Source organism: Lagenorhynchus albirostris, chromosome 3 (assembly GCF_949774975.1).
Source record: "Lagenorhynchus albirostris chromosome 3, mLagAlb1.1, whole genome shotgun sequence".
Classification (NCBI taxonomy): domain Eukaryota; kingdom Metazoa; phylum Chordata; class Mammalia; order Artiodactyla; family Delphinidae; genus Lagenorhynchus; species Lagenorhynchus albirostris.
In genome coordinates this window covers 163882808-163903871 of record NC_083097.1, presented here as the reverse complement: position 1 = coordinate 163903871, position 21064 = coordinate 163882808, and the positions used below count along the sequence as shown (strand labels likewise).

The 21064-nt window shown below is 54.8% G+C and overlaps 2 protein-coding genes across 12 annotated transcripts in view; one reads left to right on the top strand and one right to left on the bottom strand.

Moving 5' to 3' along the window:
* DNM2 (dynamin 2) overlaps positions 1 to 12969 on the top strand; it is a 93417-nt gene extending 80448 nt beyond the window's left edge. For 4 of the 10 annotated variants that reach the window (XM_060145158.1, XM_060145157.1, XM_060145163.1 and 1 more), the window contains 6 exons: positions 1446 to 1555; positions 4316 to 4427; positions 4972 to 5136; positions 9042 to 9274; positions 10366 to 10620; positions 11204 to 12123. In XM_060145158.1, coding sequence (XP_060001141.1) covers positions 1446 to 1555; positions 4316 to 4427; positions 4972 to 5136; positions 9042 to 9274; positions 10366 to 10620; positions 11204 to 11273 — 945 coding nt within the window. In that variant the 3' untranslated portion in view covers positions 11274 to 12123. Of the gene's footprint in view, positions 1 to 1445; positions 1556 to 3063; positions 3331 to 4315; positions 4428 to 4971; positions 5137 to 9041; positions 9275 to 10365; positions 10621 to 11203; positions 12124 to 12579 lie in introns of those variants that run through there. The other 6 variants (XM_060145160.1, XM_060145159.1, XM_060145164.1 and 3 more) reach the window with 4 other exon arrangements.
* TMED1 (transmembrane p24 trafficking protein 1) lies at positions 8175 to 15892 on the bottom strand. 2 transcript variants are annotated; one of them, XR_009539787.1, is made up of 5 exons: positions 15599 to 15892; positions 14808 to 14905; positions 14485 to 14668; positions 13464 to 13733; positions 8175 to 8247 (listed from the first exon to the last, which is right to left on the bottom strand). XR_009539787.1 is itself a non-coding variant. In XM_060145168.1 (4 exons), the coding sequence occupies exons 1-4, from the start codon at positions 15779 to 15781 to the stop codon at positions 13515 to 13517; spliced, it is 684 nt and encodes a 227-aa protein (XP_060001151.1). In that variant the 5' UTR covers positions 15782 to 15892; the 3' UTR covers positions 12716 to 13514. The 2 variants fall into 2 exon arrangements, 1 of the variants encoding a protein (XP_060001151.1); XM_060145168.1 differs by lacking the exon at positions 8175 to 8247 and having other exon boundaries at positions 12716 to 13733.
* Positions 15893 to 21064: the final 5172 nt, after the last annotated feature.

The following is a 21064-nucleotide window of genomic DNA, read 5'->3' as shown; positions in this document are numbered from 1 at the left end:
TTCCGGAGGTCAGGGGTAGGATGGGTGAAAAGAAGTGAGCTGCTGTGTGAGGGGGGCAGGTCTCTCTTCTCCAAAGATGCCCAGGAGGTCAAAGACCAGGAGGGCCGTGGGGAGAACCTGGCTTCTGAAGTCCCACCGTGGCCCACTCCACCCGCTGCGTGGCCCAGGGCGGCCCGCTTCCCTCTGAGCGCGATGCTTCCCTGGCAGGGATGCGTGAGAGGGCTCCGTGAGCTGCTGGATAAGCAGCATTTCCCATCAGCCCTTGAGAGCTGCTGTGGGTCGAGTGGGAGTCGGGGAGGGGCGGGGGGGTACCCTGATGCTGTGCTTTGGTTTCCTGGTGTAGAAAACCCAGTGAATGCACTGCCACCTCCTCCCCCCGCCCCCAGTAAGGGTTAATAGCAATGCATCTGCACGGGCCTAGGCGTATCGTAGGTGCTTAGCTAACAGGAGGTGGGCTGCGGAGTGGGACTCCCAGCTCGGAGACTCACCAGGCCCGTGCCCTTGACCAAGGGACGCGTCCTCTCTGAGCTGCTTTCCCCAGCAGCCGTCAGGACTGCCATGCCCAGCACTCGGTTGGCACTTTCTGAACAGGGCCACCCCGGCCATCAGCTCACGGGGGCCTCGCTCTCCAGCTCCCTCCCCCGCCCCCACTGCCTGCCCCTCTGTGCCTCTGTCTGTCTGTCTCTCTCTCTCGAAAATGGGATCATATTGGTAACTCACTTGCAGGTTCGTCGTGAAGAAGTAGTCATGTTAATGGTTTCATTCACTCAGTGGTTGGAATCTGGGTAGAGTCAGAGTCGGCCAGTTTTGAGCATCCACTGTGTGTCAGCAGTAAACCAAATAGACAGGAGTCTCCACACCCCGAGGACCCAATGAGTCGGTCTAGGTGACCCTAGGTCAACAAGCAAGAAATGCGGGGTGGCGGGGGAGACTTCCCTGGTCCAGTGGTTGGGACTCCGCGCTCTCACTGCCGAGGACGTGGGTTTGATCCCTGGTCAGGGAACTAAGACCCCGTAGGCCGCGCAGCACAGCCAAAAAAAAAAAAAAAAAGATACGTGGTGTGTTGTGTTACGTGAGGGGAAGCGCCAAGGGGAAAAGTAGGGGGAGAGTTTGGGGTGGGGTCAGGGCAGGCCTCTCCTGGAGGGTCCCTCTGTACAAAAGGGGCAAGGAGGGCACCAGGCCGGTGTTGGCGGGGGTGGGGGTGGGGCATGCTAGGTGCAAAGGCCCTGGGGTAGGAGCCCGCTTGGGATGTTCAGAGTCACAGAGGCTAGCGTGGCTGGGGCAGGTAAGCGAGGGGGAGGGCGGTGCCAGACTAGTTCACCCGAGGAAAAGCAGCATGGGAGGCGTCAGGTGTTGGCGGTGGTCCTCCCGGTAGAGTCCAGCCCAGGGCAGCCTCAGGGCCTCAGTTAAACAGCCCAGGGTGACCCCTCCCCTTTCACCCTCAGGAGAAAGAGAAGAAGTACATGCTGCCTCTGGACAACCTCAAAATCCGCGACGTGGAGAAGGGCTTCATGTCCAACAAGCACGTCTTCGCCATCTTCAACACGGAGCAGAGGTGAGTGCCCCCGACCCCGACCCCCATCCCCCAAGGTCCCAGGGAGACCAATGGCCCTCGTTCAGTCATTCTTCAGTGTCCACCAAGCACTTGCTGTGAACAGTCCCTACCCTGGGGTCTCACATTCCAGAAAGGGTGTCAGTCAAGAAACAGAAAAGTGCTTCTGTGGGGTGGTCAGCGGGGTGGGGAGGCTGAAACGATGCAAGAGCCGTGGAGGGTTCTGAGCAGAGGAGGCACGGGACCGGGCTCTGGTGCTCACCGGCGCCCCCTGGTGGCCCCGAGGGGAACAGGCTGAGGAGGCCAGCGTGGCAGACCAGGGAGGAGACGCCTGCACTGGCCCAGGTGGGAGATGGTGGGGCTGGACCCAAGTGGGGCTGAGGACATAGAGGAGGAAGGGGTGGATTCCAGTAGAGCGACTGAACTCCTGGCGGGTGTGGGTATGAGAGCAAGAAAGGTGTTGCTCAGGGACTGAGCTGCCATTGGCTGACATGGGGAAGGCAGAGGCAGAGTAGGCTCGGGGCCAGTCGGAGGCTGGGTTGGGGTGATGCTGAGGGAGAGGGGCCTGTGAGACACCACGTGGGGCACAGGGGAGCCAGCTGGGTAAGTATGAGAGACTGGTGTCCAGGAGTGCGCTCCGGGCAGGAATGTGAATTTGGGGAGTTGTCGTTGTGTGGAGGTGTTTCAAGTCTAATGGGATGAGATTCCCTGGGCCAGTATAACAGAGAAGAGAAGGGCCCAGGAGGCTCTCAGTAAACCCATGCCAAGGGGTGTTGGTGGGAGACTTTAGCAAAAGCAAAGATACTTCTCTCAGCTCAGGAAGAGACCCAGTTGGCAGGAGGTCTGAGAGCAGGAGGAAGGGCTGAGCATGGACCCAGGAGGGCCCCTGCCCAGACTCACACCCTCATCCAGGGAACCCCCAAGTCAGGGGTCAGCTGTCAGCCAGGGTCTGGTGGTTCTTCATGACTGGCCAGCAGGCACTGACATCCTCCCTCCTGGCCCCAGGACCACCTTCCCCACTGCCCATCCACACGCACCAAATCCAGCTGAGCCACCTGTTTTGTGCAAGAATCGTTCTATCCTGCTTTGTTCTGGGCTGGCCTAAAACTCTTGAGACCCACTTTGACCATCAGCTGGCTCCAAAACCCTTTGAGGCTCATCTCTCCCTACCCCCCACCTCCCCTGCCTAAGAAACCCTAGGGTGTGTGGGAGACCCTGGGTTCTGCGATGGGACAGGCCTGCTGGGAAGCTCTTCCTGGCTGTGTAACGCCAGACAGCCATCCCACCTCCCTGGCCCTGTGATCCCCTGTGCAGCGGGCGGTGGGGCGGGGGGGTGAAGATATTACCTAATGTATCATTTAGTGGTGAGTTCGGGAAACCCAGAATGATAGTAGCAGAAACAAGATAGAAGTTGGGGTTTTTTATGTAAATCAAGTCCAGACTTTACCATCTGGGGCAGGTTGGACAACCCCACAGGCATCCAGGCCCAGGCCCTCCTTCTTATTTCTCAGCTCTCCTCCTCTTTGTCCAAGATGGCTGCTCAAACTCCAGCCATCATGATGATGTTCCAGGCAGCAGGAAGGAGGAGGAGCAACAAAGACATGCTCCCTTTCCCTGCTCTCAGCTCCTTCCAGAAGTCTCAGGGCAGCCACTCACTGACTGCTGGTTGGCCTGAGCACTGTTGTGAGGCCATCTATGCCTAACCTCAGACCCAGATCTCACTCGAAGACTTTGGGACAGCTTGGCCGTCTCAGTCACACCTGCCCTGTGGGACAGGATGGCATGCGTGTAGCATGGATCCTGGCCTATATATGGAGAATACTGCCCATAAACACTGGTTAGTGTCTGTCCGTTGTTCCCCCAGCCTTTTGGCTCTGCATCTTCCGCTCACAGACCCACATTTGCCCAGCAGTTCACAAGCGTTTGCTGGGAGTTTCAGTCCTGCCCTGGCCAGTTCCACCTCCCTCCCAGGAATCGGGGCACATGCTGGACCTTTACTGTCCAAGGCAGCAGCCACTGGCCACATGTGACTGTTTATTTATTTTTATTAATTTTTATTGGAGTTTAGTTGTTTTACAATGTTGTATTAGTTTCTGCTCTACAGCAGAGTGAATCAGCTATACGTATACATATATTTCCTCTTTTTTGGATTTCCACATGTGACTATTTAAATGTAAATTGATGGAAATAAAATAAAAATTTACATTCACTTTCTTGGCCACGCTGGCCCCATTCCTGACGCTCAGAAAGAAGCCACCTGTGGCTCGTGGCTGCTGCGTCAGGCCAGAACGTTCTTTTGGATGATGCGGCTGTAGCTTCTCTAGAAAACACCTTGATGGGAGCTCCCCAACTGGCGGAGGGTGTCGTGGGTCACTGCCCACTTCTGGAGGGGTCGTTGGCAGCCTTTGGCTCCCCCAGGAGAGCATAAAGGAGGGGATGGGCAGTTCCCAGGGGAAGGAGAGGAGTAGCTGAGCCCACAAACAAAACACTGCAGATGCCGCTAGATGCAGACTCTTGCTGAGCACACGCCCTGCTCTCGGCACGGTTTTGGGTGTTACAGGCACGAATTCACGGTACCTCCATCAGCCCAATGGGGTGCAGGGGCTGCTGCCATCCTGGGGCCTCTGGTCATGAGTGTCCCCGGTCAGGGGTGAATCCTGGTCAGTCAGGCCAACCCCAGGGCCTGAGCTCCAGCTCACTGCACCCACTGGGCCCATGGGCAGCGTCAAGCATGCACCTTTCCCTCCCTCCCTCTCACCGCAGGAACGTCTACAAGGACCTGCGGCAGATTGAGCTGGCCTGTGACTCCCAGGAGGACGTGGACAGCTGGAAGGCCTCATTCCTCCGAGCCGGGGTCTACCCTGAGAAGGACCAGGTGAGGAGCGCCCTGCTGCCAGCACACCTTGGGCTGAGCTGACCCCACCTGGGAGAAGGGCGGCCAGCATCTCACGGGATGGGTCATTTCAGGCTGTGTTTGCCAGCACTCTCTGAGGGCATGTAGCCCATACCCTCTTGAGCAAACAAAGCAGAAAGGGCTGGGGAGGGTTCTGTCATCGGCGCCCAGAAGGTTCTCCAACTAAAGTCAAGGACAGGGACACACGTGGACCAGGATCCTGTCTGCTTTGTTCTCTCTCCTTTTTTCCTGTCCTTGAGGCGGAGTGAACATGGCCCCCAAATTAACATGTTCCAATCCCCAGGTGAGAGGCACTAGCCCATCTTTGGACTGTGGTCACCCCCCAGGTCCGGGCAGCTCAGCCCAGGGGCAGGCAGGGCCACGTGGTGCCAACGCGGCCATGAGGGGCCAGCCCCAGAGGGTCAGCTGCGGGTGGGGTAGGGCAAGCAATCCCCAGAGGAGGGGTGCTCCCCACGCTGGACTCAGGCTGCAGTCACCCCTCATGGCCTCCCCTCCCCGCTTGCAGGCAGAAAATGAGGACGGAGCCCAGGAGAACACCTTCTCCATGGACCCGCAGCTGGAGCGGCAGGTGGAGACCATTCGCAACCTGGTGGACTCCTATGTGGCCATCATCAACAAGTCCATCCGTGACCTCATGCCAAAGACCATCATGCACCTCATGATCAACAATGTGAGTGCCTGCCCCTCCAGGTCCCCCTTCCCCCAAGACGGGGTGGCCACAGCCAGATTTGGGCTGATCACAGTCTGTATAAAATCAGAAATGAGAGTGAGGGCTTCCCTGGTGGCGCAGTGGTTGAGAGTCCGCCTGCCGATGCAGGGGACACGGGTTCGTGCCCCGGTCTGGGAAGTTCTCACATGCTGCGGAGCGGCTGGGCCCGTGAGCCATGGCCGCTGAGCCTGCGCGTCCAGAGCCTGTGGTCTGCAACGGGAGAGGCCACAAAAGTGAGAGGTCCACATACCACAAAAAAAAAAAAAATGAGAGTGAGTCTCACCACCTTTTAAACATCACAGTCAGGATCCTCAGCCTCTCTTGGGAAATGAGAAGGTACAGACACACGGGGCTCACACCCCCGTTTAATCGGGTCATTGAAGCTATCACCACGCTTGTGCATTTGCTCTAAAGTTTTCCAGCCTTACAGTAACCCTGGGAGAGGGCCTGCTATCATCCCCATTTTATAGACAGGAAAACAGAGGCCCAGAGAGGTCAAGAAGCCTGACCCAAGTCACTCAGAAGAGTGAGGGGTGGGATTCAAACCCAGGCTGAGTCTGTCCCCAGCTGTGGCCTCCTGGTGGCCTGCAGCCCGGCCTGCCTTCACCCCAGGGTGTTACCTGCTACCTCCGGGGCTCCTGAACCTCTCAGGGTATCAGGCTTCTCTTCGGTGAAATGCAGCTGTACTGATGTCTCCTGCTCCAGGCTGCTGGGAGGGTTCAGGCCTTGGGCTCAGCACTAGGCAGTCAGAAAGCTATGTAACCCAGGTTCAGTTTATGCTGTGACTATAAAACCTCTAAATACGACAGAGTCTAAAGCAAAAATCCCATGTCCCTTCCCTTTCACTCCGTTCTTCCCAGTCTCTTCTTCAGTGGTGGTCAGTGTTAAGTTTCATGGGTGTCCTAGTACCTTGTTCACGTATAGATGGGATTTGCCGCAGCTATGAACTTTTAAATTCATGTATGCTTTGACCCAGCAGTTCTCCTTGTAAAAACGGAAGGGAAATTATCTATTTGTCTATCTATAATATGCCTAGAAATCTGGCAGTTTGTACAAGGACCTAGTGACCAGTTGCTCCCTAGAGGGAGAACTCAGGGGGCCTAAGGAGGCCAGAGTGGACAAAGGAGTTTTCACTGTATCTTTAGGTTATATTTTATTTTCCCTTTTACTCATTTTTCAGAATTTAAATGTTTGACTAGCTAGTGCATTTACGTGGTTCGCAAATGAAAAACTATCCAGCACTGTCATCTTTGTATGTGTTGAAAGTTCGAGAAAATTCATCCATCCATATATGTATTTTTTTCATGTTCTTTTCCATTATAGTTTATTATAGGATATTTAATATAGTTCCCTGCAGTATACAGTAGAACATTGTTGTTTATTTTATATATAGTAGTTTGTGTCTGCTAATCCCAAACTCCTAATTTATCCATCCCTCCACCCTTTCCCCCTTTGGTAACCATAAGTTTGTTTTCTGTGTCTATGAGTCTGTTTCTGTCTTATAAATGAATTCATTTGTATCATATTTGATTGTTTTTTGTTTTTTTTTTGTGGTACGTGGGCCTCTCACTGTTGTGGCTTCTCCCGTTGCGGAGCACAGGCTCCGGACGCGCAGGCTCAGCGGCCATGGCTCACGGGCCCAGCCGCCCCGCGGCATGTGGGATCTTCCCGGACTGGGGCACGAACCCGTCTCCCCTGCATCGCAGGAGGACTCTCAACCACTACGCCACCAGGGAAGCCCAGTATCATATTTTAGATTCCACACATAAGTGATATCATATCCATTCTTCTTTATGGCTGAGTAGTATTCCATTGTATATATGTACCACATTTTCTTTATCCATTCATCTCTCGATGGGCACTTGGGTTCCTTCCATGTCTTGGCTATTGTAAATAGTGCTGCTGTGAACACAGGGGTGCATGTATCTTTTCCAGTTATAGTTTTGTCTGGGCATATGCCCAGGAGTGGGATTGCTGGGTCATATGGTAATTCCATTTTTAGTTTTTTAAGGAACTTCCATACTGTTTTCCATAGTGGCTGCACCAATTTACATTCCCACCCACAGTGTAGGAGGGTTCTTTTTCTCCACACTCTCTCCAGCATTTATTATTTGTAGACGTTTTGATGATGGCCATTCTGACTGGTGTGAGGTATACTTCATTGTAGTCTTAATTTGTACTTCTCTTATAATTAGCGATCAACATCCATTTTTTTTAATTAATTTAATTTATTCATTTTTGGCTGCGTTGGGTCTTTGTTGCTGTGTGTGGGCTTTCTCTAGTTGCAGCGAGTGGGGGCTGCTCTTCATTGCAGTGCACATGCTTCTCATTGCGGTGGCTTCTCTTGTTGCGGAGCACAGGCTCCAGGCACGCGGGCTTCAGTAGTTGTGGCTCGCAGGCTCTAGAACGCAGGCTCAGTAGTCGTGGCACACAGGCTTAGTTGCTCCGCGGCATGTGGGATATTCCTGACAAGGGCTTGAACCCATGTGCCCTGCATTGGCAGGCAGATTCTTAACCACTGCGCCACCAGGGAAGTCCCCGACATCCATTCTTAAAAGGACAATTGTAGAAGGAGACTTCTCTTAGGAGATCTCATACATCCATTGAATTGATATTTCAGTCTCAAAACCACTCTTGCCCTTAATGGGGAAGCTCTGGAAGCATCCCCTCCAAAATCAAGAACAAGTTGGCTATTTCCACTTTTATTTAATCTTCTTGTAGGGTGATTAGGCAATGAAGTTAGACAAGAAAAATTATTTATTTATTTATTTATTTATTTATGGCTGTGTTGGGTCTTGGTTGCAGTGCACGGGCTTCTCATTGCAGTGGCTTCTCTTTGTTGCAGAGCACGGGCTCTAGGCGTGCGGGCTTCGTTAGTTGTGGCACGCGGTCTCAATAGTTGTGGCTCGCAGACTCTAGAGCGCAGGCTCAGTAATTGTGGTGCAGGAGCCCAGCTGCTCTGCGGCATGTGGGATCTTCCCGGACCAGGGATCAAACCCATGTCCCCTGCATTGGCAGGCGGATTCTTAACCACTGCGCCACCAGGGAAGTCCCAAGAAAAATAATTTAAAGCTGTGAACGTCAAAAAGAATAGGAAAAACTGTTTGTATGTAAACATGAACATGTATACTTAGAAATCCCAAGAAAAGTAACTGAGGGATTTCCCTGGTGGCACAGTGGATAAGAATCCGCCTGCCAATGCAGGGGACGTTGGTTTGAGCCTTGGTCCGGGAAGATCCCACATGCTCTGGAGCAACTAAGCCCATGCATCACAACTTCTGAGCCTGATCTCTAGAGCCCGCGAGCCACAACTACTAGCGCCTATGCTCCATTAGAGAAGCCACCGCAATGAGAAGCCTGCGTACCTCAACAAAGCGTAGCCCCTGCTCGCCACAACTAGGGAAAAGCCCACGCACAGTGACGAAGACCCAGTACAGCCAAAAAAAAAGGATATAATGGGAGAAAAGATAGCAATAAAAGAGATAAGATTCAGGAATTCCCTGGCCTTCTAGTGGTTAGGACTCCGCGTTTTCACTGCCAAGGACCTGGGTTCAATACCTGGTCCAGGGACCAAGATCCCACAAGCCATGTGGAAGGAAAAAAAGAAAAAAGATAAGATTCTAGGAATAAGTTTCACAAGAATCTGATGAAATGAGTTGGAAGAACACTTGCAAGCACCCCTGAGAGACTCAGGAGACAACTGAGTGGAGAGCTCACCTCCTTGTAAGTGTCTCCCACGTTCTGCAGTCAGGTGAAAGACGAAGCCCCGCCCAGCACGCTGGGTGCTCTTCTGGCCCTTCGCAAGGCTGGCTGAGCTCTTGGCTGGTGTGGTGGGAAGCCCTGACCTCTCCAACCCTTGTCCTCAGACGAAGGCCTTCATCCACCATGAGCTGCTGGCGTACCTGTACTCATCGGCGGACCAGAGCAGCCTCATGGAGGAGTCGGCTGACCAGGCCCAGCGGCGGGACGACATGCTGCGCATGTACCACGCGCTCAAGGAGGCGCTCAGCATCATCGGGGACATCAGCACCAGCACCGTGTCCACACCCGTGCCCCCGCCCGTTGATGACACCTGGCTCCAGAGCACCAGCAGCCACAGGTCTGCGAGGCCTGGTCGCCTGCAGGCTGCAGAGGCTGCTGCCTGCGGGATCCCAGCTCCACCCCCTGCCACGCCCCCATGTGTCCATCAGGGCACAACCCACGGGTGGGCGGGGTGCAGGGGCCCCGACCACGGATGGCTCAGCACCCAGGGCTAGCCACAGTGTGGGACTGCCTCCTCGCCTAGGCCTGAAGGGACTGGAGACAGAGGGTTAAAGGCCTGCCTGTCTCCTGGTGCCTTCCATTGGTTAAGCCCCAAACAGAAGCCAGAGAGGGCAAGGGGCCTGGGCAACCCCGGCCATACGGGTGAGCTCCTGGGGCATAGAGCATAGCTGAGAATGGTGGGCGGGGGGGAACTGGAGGGACACGTGGAGGGTGTAACCAGCATCCCCCGCCCTGTCCACCCTGGAGCTGAGATGGAAATAAGGCCCTGGCATGGGCAAGTCAGAGCATTGGGCAGGGACATCTAACCAGTGACAGGACAGATAGTGGGAGGAGAGAGGATTGGTCAGGGAAATCTCAGAAGGTGCCAGCCCTACTGAGCCCTTGGGGAGCCTTGGAGTTCCTCGGGGAGAGGGTACAGCAACCAGCCTGAGGGGCATCAAGTGCTTGGCCCCAGAGGGGAGCCTTGGGCGGGGTGGGGGGGGCACCTGGGACAGAGGCCTTTGGGCCCTGCAGCCTCTGGAGGCATTTGGACCTGATCTGAAGGGCAGGGCTGGGCTCTGAAAGGATCTTTGGCTATAGAGGGGGGATTAGAGGAGCGGGGAAGGCCTGAGTAGGGCCAGTGAGAGGGGAATGCCCACGGGAACGAGGCCAGAGGGAAGCAGGAGCCCTTCGCAGCTGAGGACAGGTGCTGCGCCCTGGCTCAGGTCTTGGGGCTGGACGGAGGGGCCCAGTGTATCTGCGCTGCCCCACGCCCAGGACCGGGCAGTCACCTGCATCTGGCTGGGTGGTAGCTGGTGCCAGCCCATGTTACAGAGGAGGCCACCGTGGCCAGCACCCCACGCCCCGCCTCGGGCTTCCGCGGCCACACGGATGCGGCCAGTGCTGCCACCCCCCATCTTCAGCTCACACCCTCTCCTTCCTCCACAGCCCCACTCCGCAGCGCCGGCCTGTGTCCAGCATGCACCCCCCAGGCCGGCCCCCAGCAGTGAGGGGCCCCACCCCGGGGCCCCCCCTGATTCCTGTGCCGGTGGGGGCAGCAGCCTCCTTCTCAGCGCCCCCCATCCCATCCCGGCCCGGACCCCACCCCAGCGTGTTTGCCAACAATGACCCCTTCTCAGCCCCGCCTCAGATCCCATCTCGGCCAGCTCGGATTCCACCCGGCATCCCCCCTGGAGTGCCCAGGTAAGGCTGGACCCCCTCGCTGCCTGCCACCTAGAGCCACCAGCCTGTGCCCTGCAGGGAGCGGAGGAGTCACTGGCATCCCCATTGGGCTGGTGGGGAAACTGAGACTCAGAGAGGCCAAATTCATGGAGTGGTGGAGTCAGGGTGACTCCCAGGCTCTCGGGCCTGTCCTCTTTGTGAGCAAATGGGCCCACCACGTAGCTTGGGTCCCCTCCCACGGGGCCCCTTCCGGTTTTCACCTGTCCCCTTTCTGAGGATACGCACGTCAGTCACTGCCCGCCCCAGCCCTGCCTCTCCCCACCCTGCAGGCCAGGGTCTTTCCTCCCTACTTCTCCTGTGAGTAACCTGAGGTCCAGGGCGGGCGGGGGACTTGCCCAGGGTCACAGAGCAAGGGAGTAATGACGGGGGTACTGATGTCCAGGCTTGGCACGCTCCTTTCCAGCACCCGAGCAGCCTTTAGAGGAGCAGCCGACTTCGGGCAGCAGCCTGGGGCAGCGGTGGTGGGGCCTGGGTCCTCCTCCTTGCCCTGCTTCCGGCCTCACTGCCCTCTCCCCTTCCCCGTCTATCTCTATTCTCTTTGCAGCAGAAGACCCCCTGCTGCGCCCAGCCGGCCTACCATTATCCGCCCAGCCGAGCCATCCCTGCTCGACTAGGCTGCGGGCAGCATGTTCTCGGGGGTCCTCGAGCAGGACCCTCGGTGCAGGAGCTTCGGTGGTCCGGGCCCATCCACCGCCACCCCTGGCCTTCCAGTCCCCACGCGGGACCAGGCTCCCTGCAGGCAGCCCCTGACTCTTCCCTAACCCTGGCCCCAGTCAGGGGCTGGCCTGGCCCCCATCCCCAGCTGGACACAGCACTGAATGGAGGGGCCCTGGAGCCCCAGGATGAGGGGAGCCGGGGTGTTGCACTTTGGGGGATGGGGTCTCAGGTAGCAGAGGAGGCAGCTGCATCCTGAGTGCCATCTTGAATGAGGGGTCCAGGCTGGGGTGGCGGTGCTCACCCAGGGGCTTCTCTGGCCAGGAAAGCCTGAGTAGGCCAGGCTTTCTAGAAACGGCACCGAGGGTGTCCATACCCCCAGTCCTTGCTGGGGCACAAGGAGTGTGTCTGCTTCTCAGCAGTGGGAGCTCCCAGCGGCGAGCCAGGCCCAGTGGGCCCAGCGCTACCCGCCCACCCAAGTTGTACATATTCCTTCCTTGGCCGTATTAACTGCACGGCCCAGCCTCGGCTGCCGGAGGTGCCTTTCCCAGGTCCGGAACACTCGGCCCGGCCAACCTCGCTCTCTCCTCCCTGGGCCACCTCCTCCTCCTGGGTCCCCGGGGCAGCCTGGGCTCAGGGCTGAGTGGGTGGGGAAGCTTCGGGGGCCTCTGGGCTCCCACTCAGGCCTCCCCCACGGGTCGGGCCCAGGTGGCCTCTCTGTGAGCAGACCTTCTCGCTCGCTCGGTTTGACCACTGTAAGTGCCTGCACTCTGTATCCTATTAATAAACTAAAATAAAGGGAAGACGCTTCTGGTGGCTGCTGTGTGGGCCTTTTGTGTTGACCTTCAGGCTGAGGACGGGGGCTGCTGGCCTTCCCCCTTCCCCCTGCACCCCCAACGGCACTGCTCTTGGGGAGAGCGTTCACTTCTGGAGGGGAGAGCTTTTACTTTCCTTAACACCTCAGGAGTAGGAGCAGACATTCACACAGCCACACACACAGGCCTGGCTGTCCCCCCACCTGCACCCCAGACGGCACTGGTTACAGAGGCCAGGACGGGGGCCTGCGGCAGGCGTTGCAGTTACTGAGGGGAGAGGGCCTCCTGGCCCTGCGCCCCAGACTGTGCCGCAGTCAGGCCCCCTCCCCACCCGCAGTCTCCTGAGGACTTTCCCCAGAGGCCCCCTTCGCCCTCTTCGGGGCACAGGCCTTCTAGCCCAGCCGGGGACACAGTTAAGCTTTGCTTTTTCTGATTTTTCTCTTGTGCCCAGGCGACCACCTCCATCGGCTCCTGCCCGACCTTTCTTCTGAGCTTCGTGGGAGACCCCTCCCGCCTGCCTGGCTGCCCCCCTGGGGGCAGGCCTGTCCCGGCTGGTGTCCCTGAGCCCCAATCACCAGGCTCTGTGATTTTTCTGACCATAATTTATTGACTCTGGTGCCCAGGCCAGACTGCCCTTTGTTCCATGAGGCTCCTGTGCGGGCTTTGGCCGAGGCCACCCCTCAGCCCTGTCTGGGGCCCCTGCAGGGACAGCGGGAGGGGCGGGTGGTCTTGGAGGCCCCGCTCCTGGAGTTCTGTTACCAGACCTCACACCCAGCCTGCCCCCAGCTGGGCCGAGGGGCCGGGCCCCTTCCTGTCAATAAAGTGACTGTTCTCGCAAGAACACTGCGGCCACATCTCCTTCCTGGCCCCTAGCACGAGCAGGCCACCCCCAGCAGTAGCACAGCCCTCAGGCGGAGCCACAAGGAGAAGAAGGAAGGCATGGCATCCCACAGCAAGCCCCTTCCTACCGGGACCTGGCTTGGAGGGCCAGTGGGGAGGGAAGGGGGAGTTTGCTTCCTGGGCCCCGTCCGTACCGTGTAGGGCTGGTGCAGGCTGGAAGACTCTGGCTAAGGCACGTTTTACAGTAGGGGACAGAGGCAGGGCCAGAAAACGCAAGGGTTGCATTCGAACGCTGCAGTGCCCCCCATGCACAATTTCCGGGTGCTAAGCCACCCCTCCTGGAGCTTCCATGTCTGCAAGCCAGCTGGTATTCCCTACCCAGCCCCTGAAGGGAGGAGATGCAGGGGGACCCACACCTCAGGCCTGAACTGCACAACCTCCCCTCCCGTAGAAAACTAAGCTGGGGCAGGGACCCCACCCCCGACCAAGTCTCACACGCATGCGCCTTGCTGCTCTTCCTTTCGCCTGTTCTTCCATGGCAGCGGGCTACGTAGGCACGGGCCGCTTGTCTTGAAAGAAGCGCTTGAGCGTGCAGACTTGCAGCACAGCCACGAGCAGCAACACAGCCACGTTCACAGCAGACCAGAAGTTGACCCGCTCCAGGTTGCCCTCTTGCAGGTTGCGGTCACGTGCCTCAAAGGCCCGCAGCAGAGTCAGCATTTGGATGCTGCGCTCAAGCCGGATCCTCATGGTCTCGATGGACTCCTATGGCACAGAAGGAGAAGGAGGTCAAGGTTTTGTCCTGCAGAACGGGGTGAGAGTTCATGTTTGGGGGGAGAGGGAGAGACAGCTGAGAGCACAGACTCAGTGGCCAGGCTGCCTGAGTCTAAATCCCTCTGCCACTCAATGGCTGTGTGACCATAAGCAAGTAAATAACCTCTCTGGGCCTCAGTTTCCTCCTCAGAATTAAACCTCAGAGTTGCCATGAGAATTGAAGGCCTAATTTTGTTTTTGGCCGTACCGCATGGCTTGCGGGACCTCAGTTTCCCAACCAGGGATCAAACCCCGGCCCCTGGCAGTGGAAGCTTGGAGTCCTAACCACTGGACTGCTGGGGAAATTCCTGAGTGCCTAATTAAGTATAAAGAACATATTAGTGATTAATAAATAGCAGTAGGTGAAGCCAGACTGCTTGGGTTCAGATATTGGCTCTGTCAGTTGCTGGCTGTGTGGCCTTAGAAGAGTTACTTAGCCATCTTGTGCATCAGTTTCCCCAACTGTAAAATGGGGGATAATTAGAGCACACTCCCTACATATAAGGTGGTTATGGAGATTTAATGAGTTATTTAAGCCCTTAGAACAAGGTTTACACCTAGAAATGTTCTACTGTTACTAGGTTGGGGGCACCAGTAGGTAGGAAAGGCAGGGTCAGGCCAAGGCGGACCCCAGTCAAGGTGAGAGGGTAGGGTCCAATGCCAGAGATCTGGGAGGAGTGGCCCCAGCTTGGCCTGGGCGCACCTTGATGTCCTCCATCTTGACATCCAGCATCTCCTCGGGCTCCACAGCCTCTGCCCAACCCTCCACCTCCTCATCATCCTGCAGGCTGTCAAAGATGAGTTCAAAGAACACCAGCTTCTCTGAGATGGTGCTGAAGGAGTTGTCAAAGCACAGCTTGTAATCCCCGGCCTCCGTGGGCTCCACCCTGGGCAGACAGACACACAGACATGACCCTGAGTGGCCGGCCAGCCAGACTTTTCAAGGCAGGCAGGGTGGTAACCCGAGGCCGCTGGTGAGGGGCAGGGCTGTAACTGAACCTGGGCAGCCAGCAGGACTTAACTCACGTGTGCACACCGTCTGCCTTGCGGGACTCACTGACCAGCAGCACTCCCTGAGGGCTCTCCAGAGTGAAATCCACGTCCAGCCCAGCACCTCCGATCACCTGGGGGGCAGGTAAGAGAGGGTGGAGGGCTAGGGGTAGGCCAAGGGCACCTGCCAGAGAAGGCCAGGGCTCGGCCGACCCGCACAGACCCGTACCGACCACCACCAGGGGCCTACCTGAGCTCCGACACCTACACCTGCAAGCCAGTCCCGCCCCTCTCCCGTGCCTCTGGCCGCGCCCCTTGCCTTGGCTCCGCCCCCATTGATTTGATGGCCTCAGGACCCGCTCTTTTATCTGGTCACGCCCCCCCTAGAGACCACGTCCCGGCTTGGCCACACCCCAAATGAGATGACGGAGCCCAGCCTTCTTCTCTTAGCCCAACCCCCGAGAAATTCTCAGGTTGGCCACGCCCTTTCTTGTACAGCATTCTGGTCTCGCCTTGCAACTCCCGCAATCGACCAAACCCTTTTGGCCACGCCCACCCTTGAGGGTCCTGCCTTCTGAAGGGCTCCCTCGTTCTCCCGATGGCCCCTCCTCCCCGCTGCCCCACTCTAGCCCCGCCTTCTTCCATTCCCATCCCTTCCGCTCCCACGCGCTGTCCCCGCCCCCTCCGCTTAGCTCTCCCTGGCTCCGCCCCCGCGCTCCTACGCACGGGCTCCTCCTCCTTCCCTCTTCAATGCATGCATTGCTTGGTCTGTATGGCCACGCCCTCTCTCCCTGGCTCCGCTCGCTCTACGGCCCGGGACACTCTACCTGGTACTCAGTCTCAAGGCTTGCATTGGCCGGCGCGGATTGATAGAAACATTGCTTCCGCCCCGCAGGCAGTAGGAACGTGAACTCGCCGTCCTGGATCGGCGGGGGCCCTGCCCCTCCCACCCCCACTGGCGGCAATAGTAGCCACAGGGCCAAGGCTAAGGCCGCGCCGGCCGCCATCATCCGGGTCACCCTCTGGTCTGCTAATAGGTCGCTGTTCCTTTAAAGAGTTAGCCCTGCCCCCTCTGCTACTCGGCGGGACTCATTGGCAGCCGCTTCTGCCCGTTGTCCGAAGCCCGCGGAGCCAGGAGTGAAGGACCCCCTGAGAGCATAGCTGCCCGAATGAATGACTGATGCGCCTGAAAACACTCGACTTTCTACAGACGTTTTCTTTGCAAAGTCTGCACTTTTAGTCTCAAATGCTGGTGGGGGGCAAAAGTACAAAAATAAGACACGATGGTACATTCTTCTCAGGCAAAAGTTAAGACAACTGTAGCGGAGGTGGCCGGGTCCTTCCTGCGGTTTTCCCAGAGTACCCCGCGCGCGACGAGGATTGTGCGATCCAGCCTGGGTGTAGCGGATCGGAAATAGAGACAGGGCATGGCCCTGCACGCGACCCGTAGGGCTCGTCTAAAAAGGCTCAGCTAGGGTGGGCGGAGGCCCTTTTATGTTAACTTGGGGGGCGACTTGTGCCAGGTCTGTGAGTTTGGTCCCGGGTCGGATGCCTAACCACTCATTCCTTGGCGCCTTAGAACCGTCACTTTATCAGTTTCCTCGTTTGTGAATTAGAGGTGATGAGAATTGAGATGAGGCCTGGTCTATAGTGAGCGCCCCGCATTTCTTGCATATAGTTAGCACGGCGGCTTGGCCCCGCCCTGCACCCCAATGGTCTCAAACTCGAGGGCTAGAAGGTAAACAGTGATTGAAGTGGCCCAGGGTAAGAAGAATAACAGCCGAGGTGCTTAGCGTCAGAAGAGAAGAGCGGAGAAGAGACTGTGGGTTTGGGAGGCAGGTTGCCTAGTTCAAAGCACGCCTCACGCTTTACTTGAGGCATCACTCTGCTGAGCCTCACTTTTCACATCCATAAAAGGGGTATGGGGACTTCCCTGGTGGCTCAGTGGTTAAGACTCGGCGCTCCCAGTGCAGGGGGCCCGGGTTCCATCCCTGGTCAGGGAACTAGATCCCACGTGCATGCTGCAACTAAGAGTTTGCGTGCCGCAACTAAGGAGCCCACCTGCCGCAACTAAGACCTGGCGCAACCAAATACATATTTAAAGAAAAGGCGGGGGCGGGTGATACTAGTCCTCCTTCACTGGGCTGTTGTGAAGATTAAGTGAGTTGCTTGTTTAGTGCATGGCATGTCATAGGACCTCAGTAAATATTATCCGTTATATTCCAGGTTTATCGCCCTTCCTTGGGCATGCCGCCAATTAACCTCTCCCTCAGTCTGGCTTAGAGGATTTGGAGGCGACCTAAGCAGATACGCAAAGATGTCGCTGGAGAAGTGGACTCTGGTGATTCCATCTAAACATAAGAAAAATGCTCAGATGGAAATTCTGAGTCTTTCAAGATAGGCCTGAGAGAGGTTGGCAGGTGGTGGTAATTACTCTTCGAATACAGCTGGTGGCTGTCAACTGTTTTTGGCGTTTGGAGAGCTTGGGGAAGTAACACTTTGTAATGTCAAAGTTTATGTATGATCACGCTTCGTACTCCTTTTCGTTCCAAGTTTGTCTATCATTCAGACTCACTACTTGGACATTTTGAAGTAGTTGTGGAGAACGAGTGATAACTTTTTTTTTTTAATGAGATGAATTTCACATTGCATTAGATTAATAATTTTAAGTGAACAACCCAGTGGAGTGGCATTTAGTATGTTCACAATGTTGTGCAGCCACTACTTCTACCCACTTCCAAAACGTTTCATCAGCCTAGAAGGAGACCCTGTACCCATTAAGCAATTATGCCTCATTCCCCCTTCACCCCAGCTTCTGGCAACCAATCTTCCTCTATGGAATTAGCAATTCTGGGTATTTCATATAAATGGGATGTGTCTGGCTTCTTTCACTTAGCATGTTTTTAATGTTCATGATATCAGTATTTAATTCCTTTTTATAGCTGAGTAGTATTCCATTGTGTGGGTATCTGTTGGACACTTGGGTTGTTTCCACCTTTTGGCTGTCGTGAGTAGTGCTGCTAAGAACATGTGTATTTTGAGTATCTGCCTTCAGTTCTTTACGGTGTATTCCTAGGAGTGAAATTGCTGGGTCATATGGTAATTCTATGCTTAACTATTTGAGGAACTGCCGAACTTTCCCACAGTGGCTGCACCGTTTTACATTCCCACCAACCATGTACGAGGGTCCCAATTTTTCCACATCCTCATCAACACTTGTTATTTTCTATTTTATTTTTAGTATGTCCCTCCTAATGGATGCGAAGTGGTATCTCATAGTGGTTTGTTTGTTTCTTTTGGGGGGATCAAGCCATTTTATTGAGGGGCGTCGGGAGAGGGCCTTAGAGCTGGGAGGACAGTGATATCTGACATCCTTCTCCCGGCCCTGGGATCTTCTCAGCTTCACAGTCTCTGAAAGCTCATAGTGATTTTGGTTTTTTGGGTTTTTTGGCTGTGCCAAACAGCTTGTGGGATCTCAGTTCCCCGACCAGGAATTGAACCCTGGCAACAACAGGGAAAGCCCGGAATCCTAACCACTAGGCCACCAGGGAACTCCCGAAAGCTCATGGTGGTTTTGATTTGCATTTTCCTAATGATACTGAGCATCCTTTCATGTGCTCATTGGCCACTTGTATATCTTCTTTGGAAAAATGTTTGTTCAAGTCTTTTGTACATTTTTTAATTGGGGTGGTGTTGATTCATATATTATGGAATGGAAAAGGAAGAAAGAAAAACAATGAAAAACCTCTCCTACTCTTTGCCAGTCTCTGCTGGGGCACATCCATACTTCACCTGGGTGTTTATAACTCTGCCTTAGTCTTCTCTTCCTGTTTGCACCAAGTTTAGAAATCAGCCAGAGATGAAGGGGTAGGGTCTTCTCAGGTCTTTTCTGAGCATTTGTCCTGCCCTGGGCATGCACATTGCTCTCTAAGTTACCCAGTGTGTATGAGTACTTTTGAATGCCTTAATTACCCAAAGAAACTCTCGCCCCAGCTTTTCCTCCCAGCTTTTGGTAAGTCAGTTGTAATCTTGTGCCCCAGAGAACTGTGTTTTCCAAGAATGTGTTCTGAGTTAAACAGACAAGCACCTTGAGGCAGTCCCTCAGGTAACCCCCAGACATCTTAGAACAGACACACACAATACTGTGAGAACGAGGGCTGCTCTGCTCCCTTAGAAACTGGGGACCAGGGCCCTATACTTCACTTGAAGACACAGGCTGTTGTCTTCAAGTCCTCCACTGTGCTGGGAAAGGAGATGAGGAAGGGCAGGGAAAACACCATAAAAAGCTTTCCTGCCATGATCAAGTTGCCTCTTCTTGATTCAGCATTTCCTTGGTTGGCATCAACATTGAGCTGTTTTCCAGAGTTTGGATAAAGTTAATTCTTACCACTTCTGCTCAGTTGGTCGATGTTTCGGTGGAGGTAGAGGCCCATGGAGCTACGAGCTCTGCCATTTTCACTGTTGTCTGGGGTGAATGGGTGATTCTTGTTTCCCTCAATTAAACAAAACCATCCCCCTCCCCAAGTATTCAATAAAATTTACTGAGTGACACTGTGAATAAAACAGACAATGTCCTCATGGAGCTGTCATCCCCGTGCTCCTCCACTAAATGATTTCAGGAAGTCAGAGGCACTGAGAAGTAAATGCTAGGTGGGTAGGTGGGGATGGTTCATCTCACCTGGATGGAGTCGGAGAGATTCCCCAAGAAGGTGGCATTGAAGCTCAGGTTTGAAAAGAAGGGAGAAGAGGCAAGCACAAAAGAACAGTGCTCTGAGGTCAAAGGCTCTCAGAGACTTCAAGAGGCAGAAGGGAGATGAGGGTGGGGTGGGTGAGAGAAGTAGCCAGAGAAGAGATGGGAGCCTTCGGCAGAGGCCACATCATACAGAGTCCCTCTTCCGTTTGTAATGTTGGCCTAGGATCTTAGCCTGGGGTTCTTATCACCATGGGGAGTTAGCAGACTGGCTTCTGGAGGTCAGGAATCCCCTGAAATTATAACCAAAAGATTACAAGACCATGTGCTGGGCAGACTCACTACTTGGACATTTTGAAGTAGTTGTGTTTGTTTGCCCCACCAGAGCTGTTCTCTACCATTCCCTGTACTGCTTTGCAGTGGGAGGCAGGGAGCTGATATGTACACACCGGGTCAACTTGGCTTCCTTTTCCTCTTATTTCCAGTTGGGTTCAGCCCTGGTAGGATATCTGAGGGCCGAAGGAAAGGAAGGTCTAGGTATCTATTCCCTGGCTCCTACCCTGTTGGTCTGCATCTTTCCACCAAAGCTTGTAACTCCAGCTCTCTCCAAGTTCCAGAACTGTTTTCTCCCCAGCAACTTCAGCAACCCAGCAACTGGCTGCTAACAGTTCCCTGACCCCAGGGAGTCACCATCCGTCATTGCTTTCCCTTCACCCTGCCCATGACTCCTCAGTCCTGTCTCTTAAGGGCATAATCTGTGTGTCAGCTGACCAATACAGGTATGTGTGGCTATTTCTGAATTCAAAATTCCAGGTTATAGGGACTTCCCTGGTGGCGCAGTGGTTAAGAATCCGCCTGCCAATGCAGGGGACACGGATTTGAGCCCTGGTCCAGGAAGATCCCACATGCTGCAGAGCAACTAAGCCTGTGCGCCTCAACTACTGAGCCTGCGCTCTAGAGCCCGCAAGGCACAACTACTGAGCCCGTGCTCTACAACTACTGAAGCCCGCACGCCTAGAGCGCGTGCTCCGCAACAAGAGAAGCCACTGCAATGAGAAGCCCGCGCACCACAATGAAGAGTAGCCCCCGCTCGCCGCAACTAGAAAAAGCCCACGTGCAGCAGTGAAGACCCAATGCAGCCAAAAAAGTAAATAATAAATTAAAAATAAAAGAAGCTAGGAAAAGAAGAGCCAATTAAACACATGGTAACTGGAAGAAAGAACAAAATAATGAAATAGAAAACTGAAAATAGAGAAAACAACAAAGCCAAAAGTTGGTACTTGGAAAAGATTAATAAAACTGATTAACCCCTAGCAAAGCTAATCAAGAAAAAAAGAGAAAAAACACAAATATCTATTATCAGGGATGAAAGAGGAGACATCACTACAAACCCCACAGATATTAAAAGCCTAACAAGGGAATATGAACAGGCTTATAGCAATACGTTTGATGAGTTAGATGAAATGGACAAACATGAAAATACAAGCATGCTAGTTGGAATCAAAGAAAATTACAAGGTACTATGGGAGGATTCAGCAAAGGCATTTTTCTAAGTCCAGAGGAATCTGGAAAGATTTCCTAAAAAATGGCACTTAAACTGAGA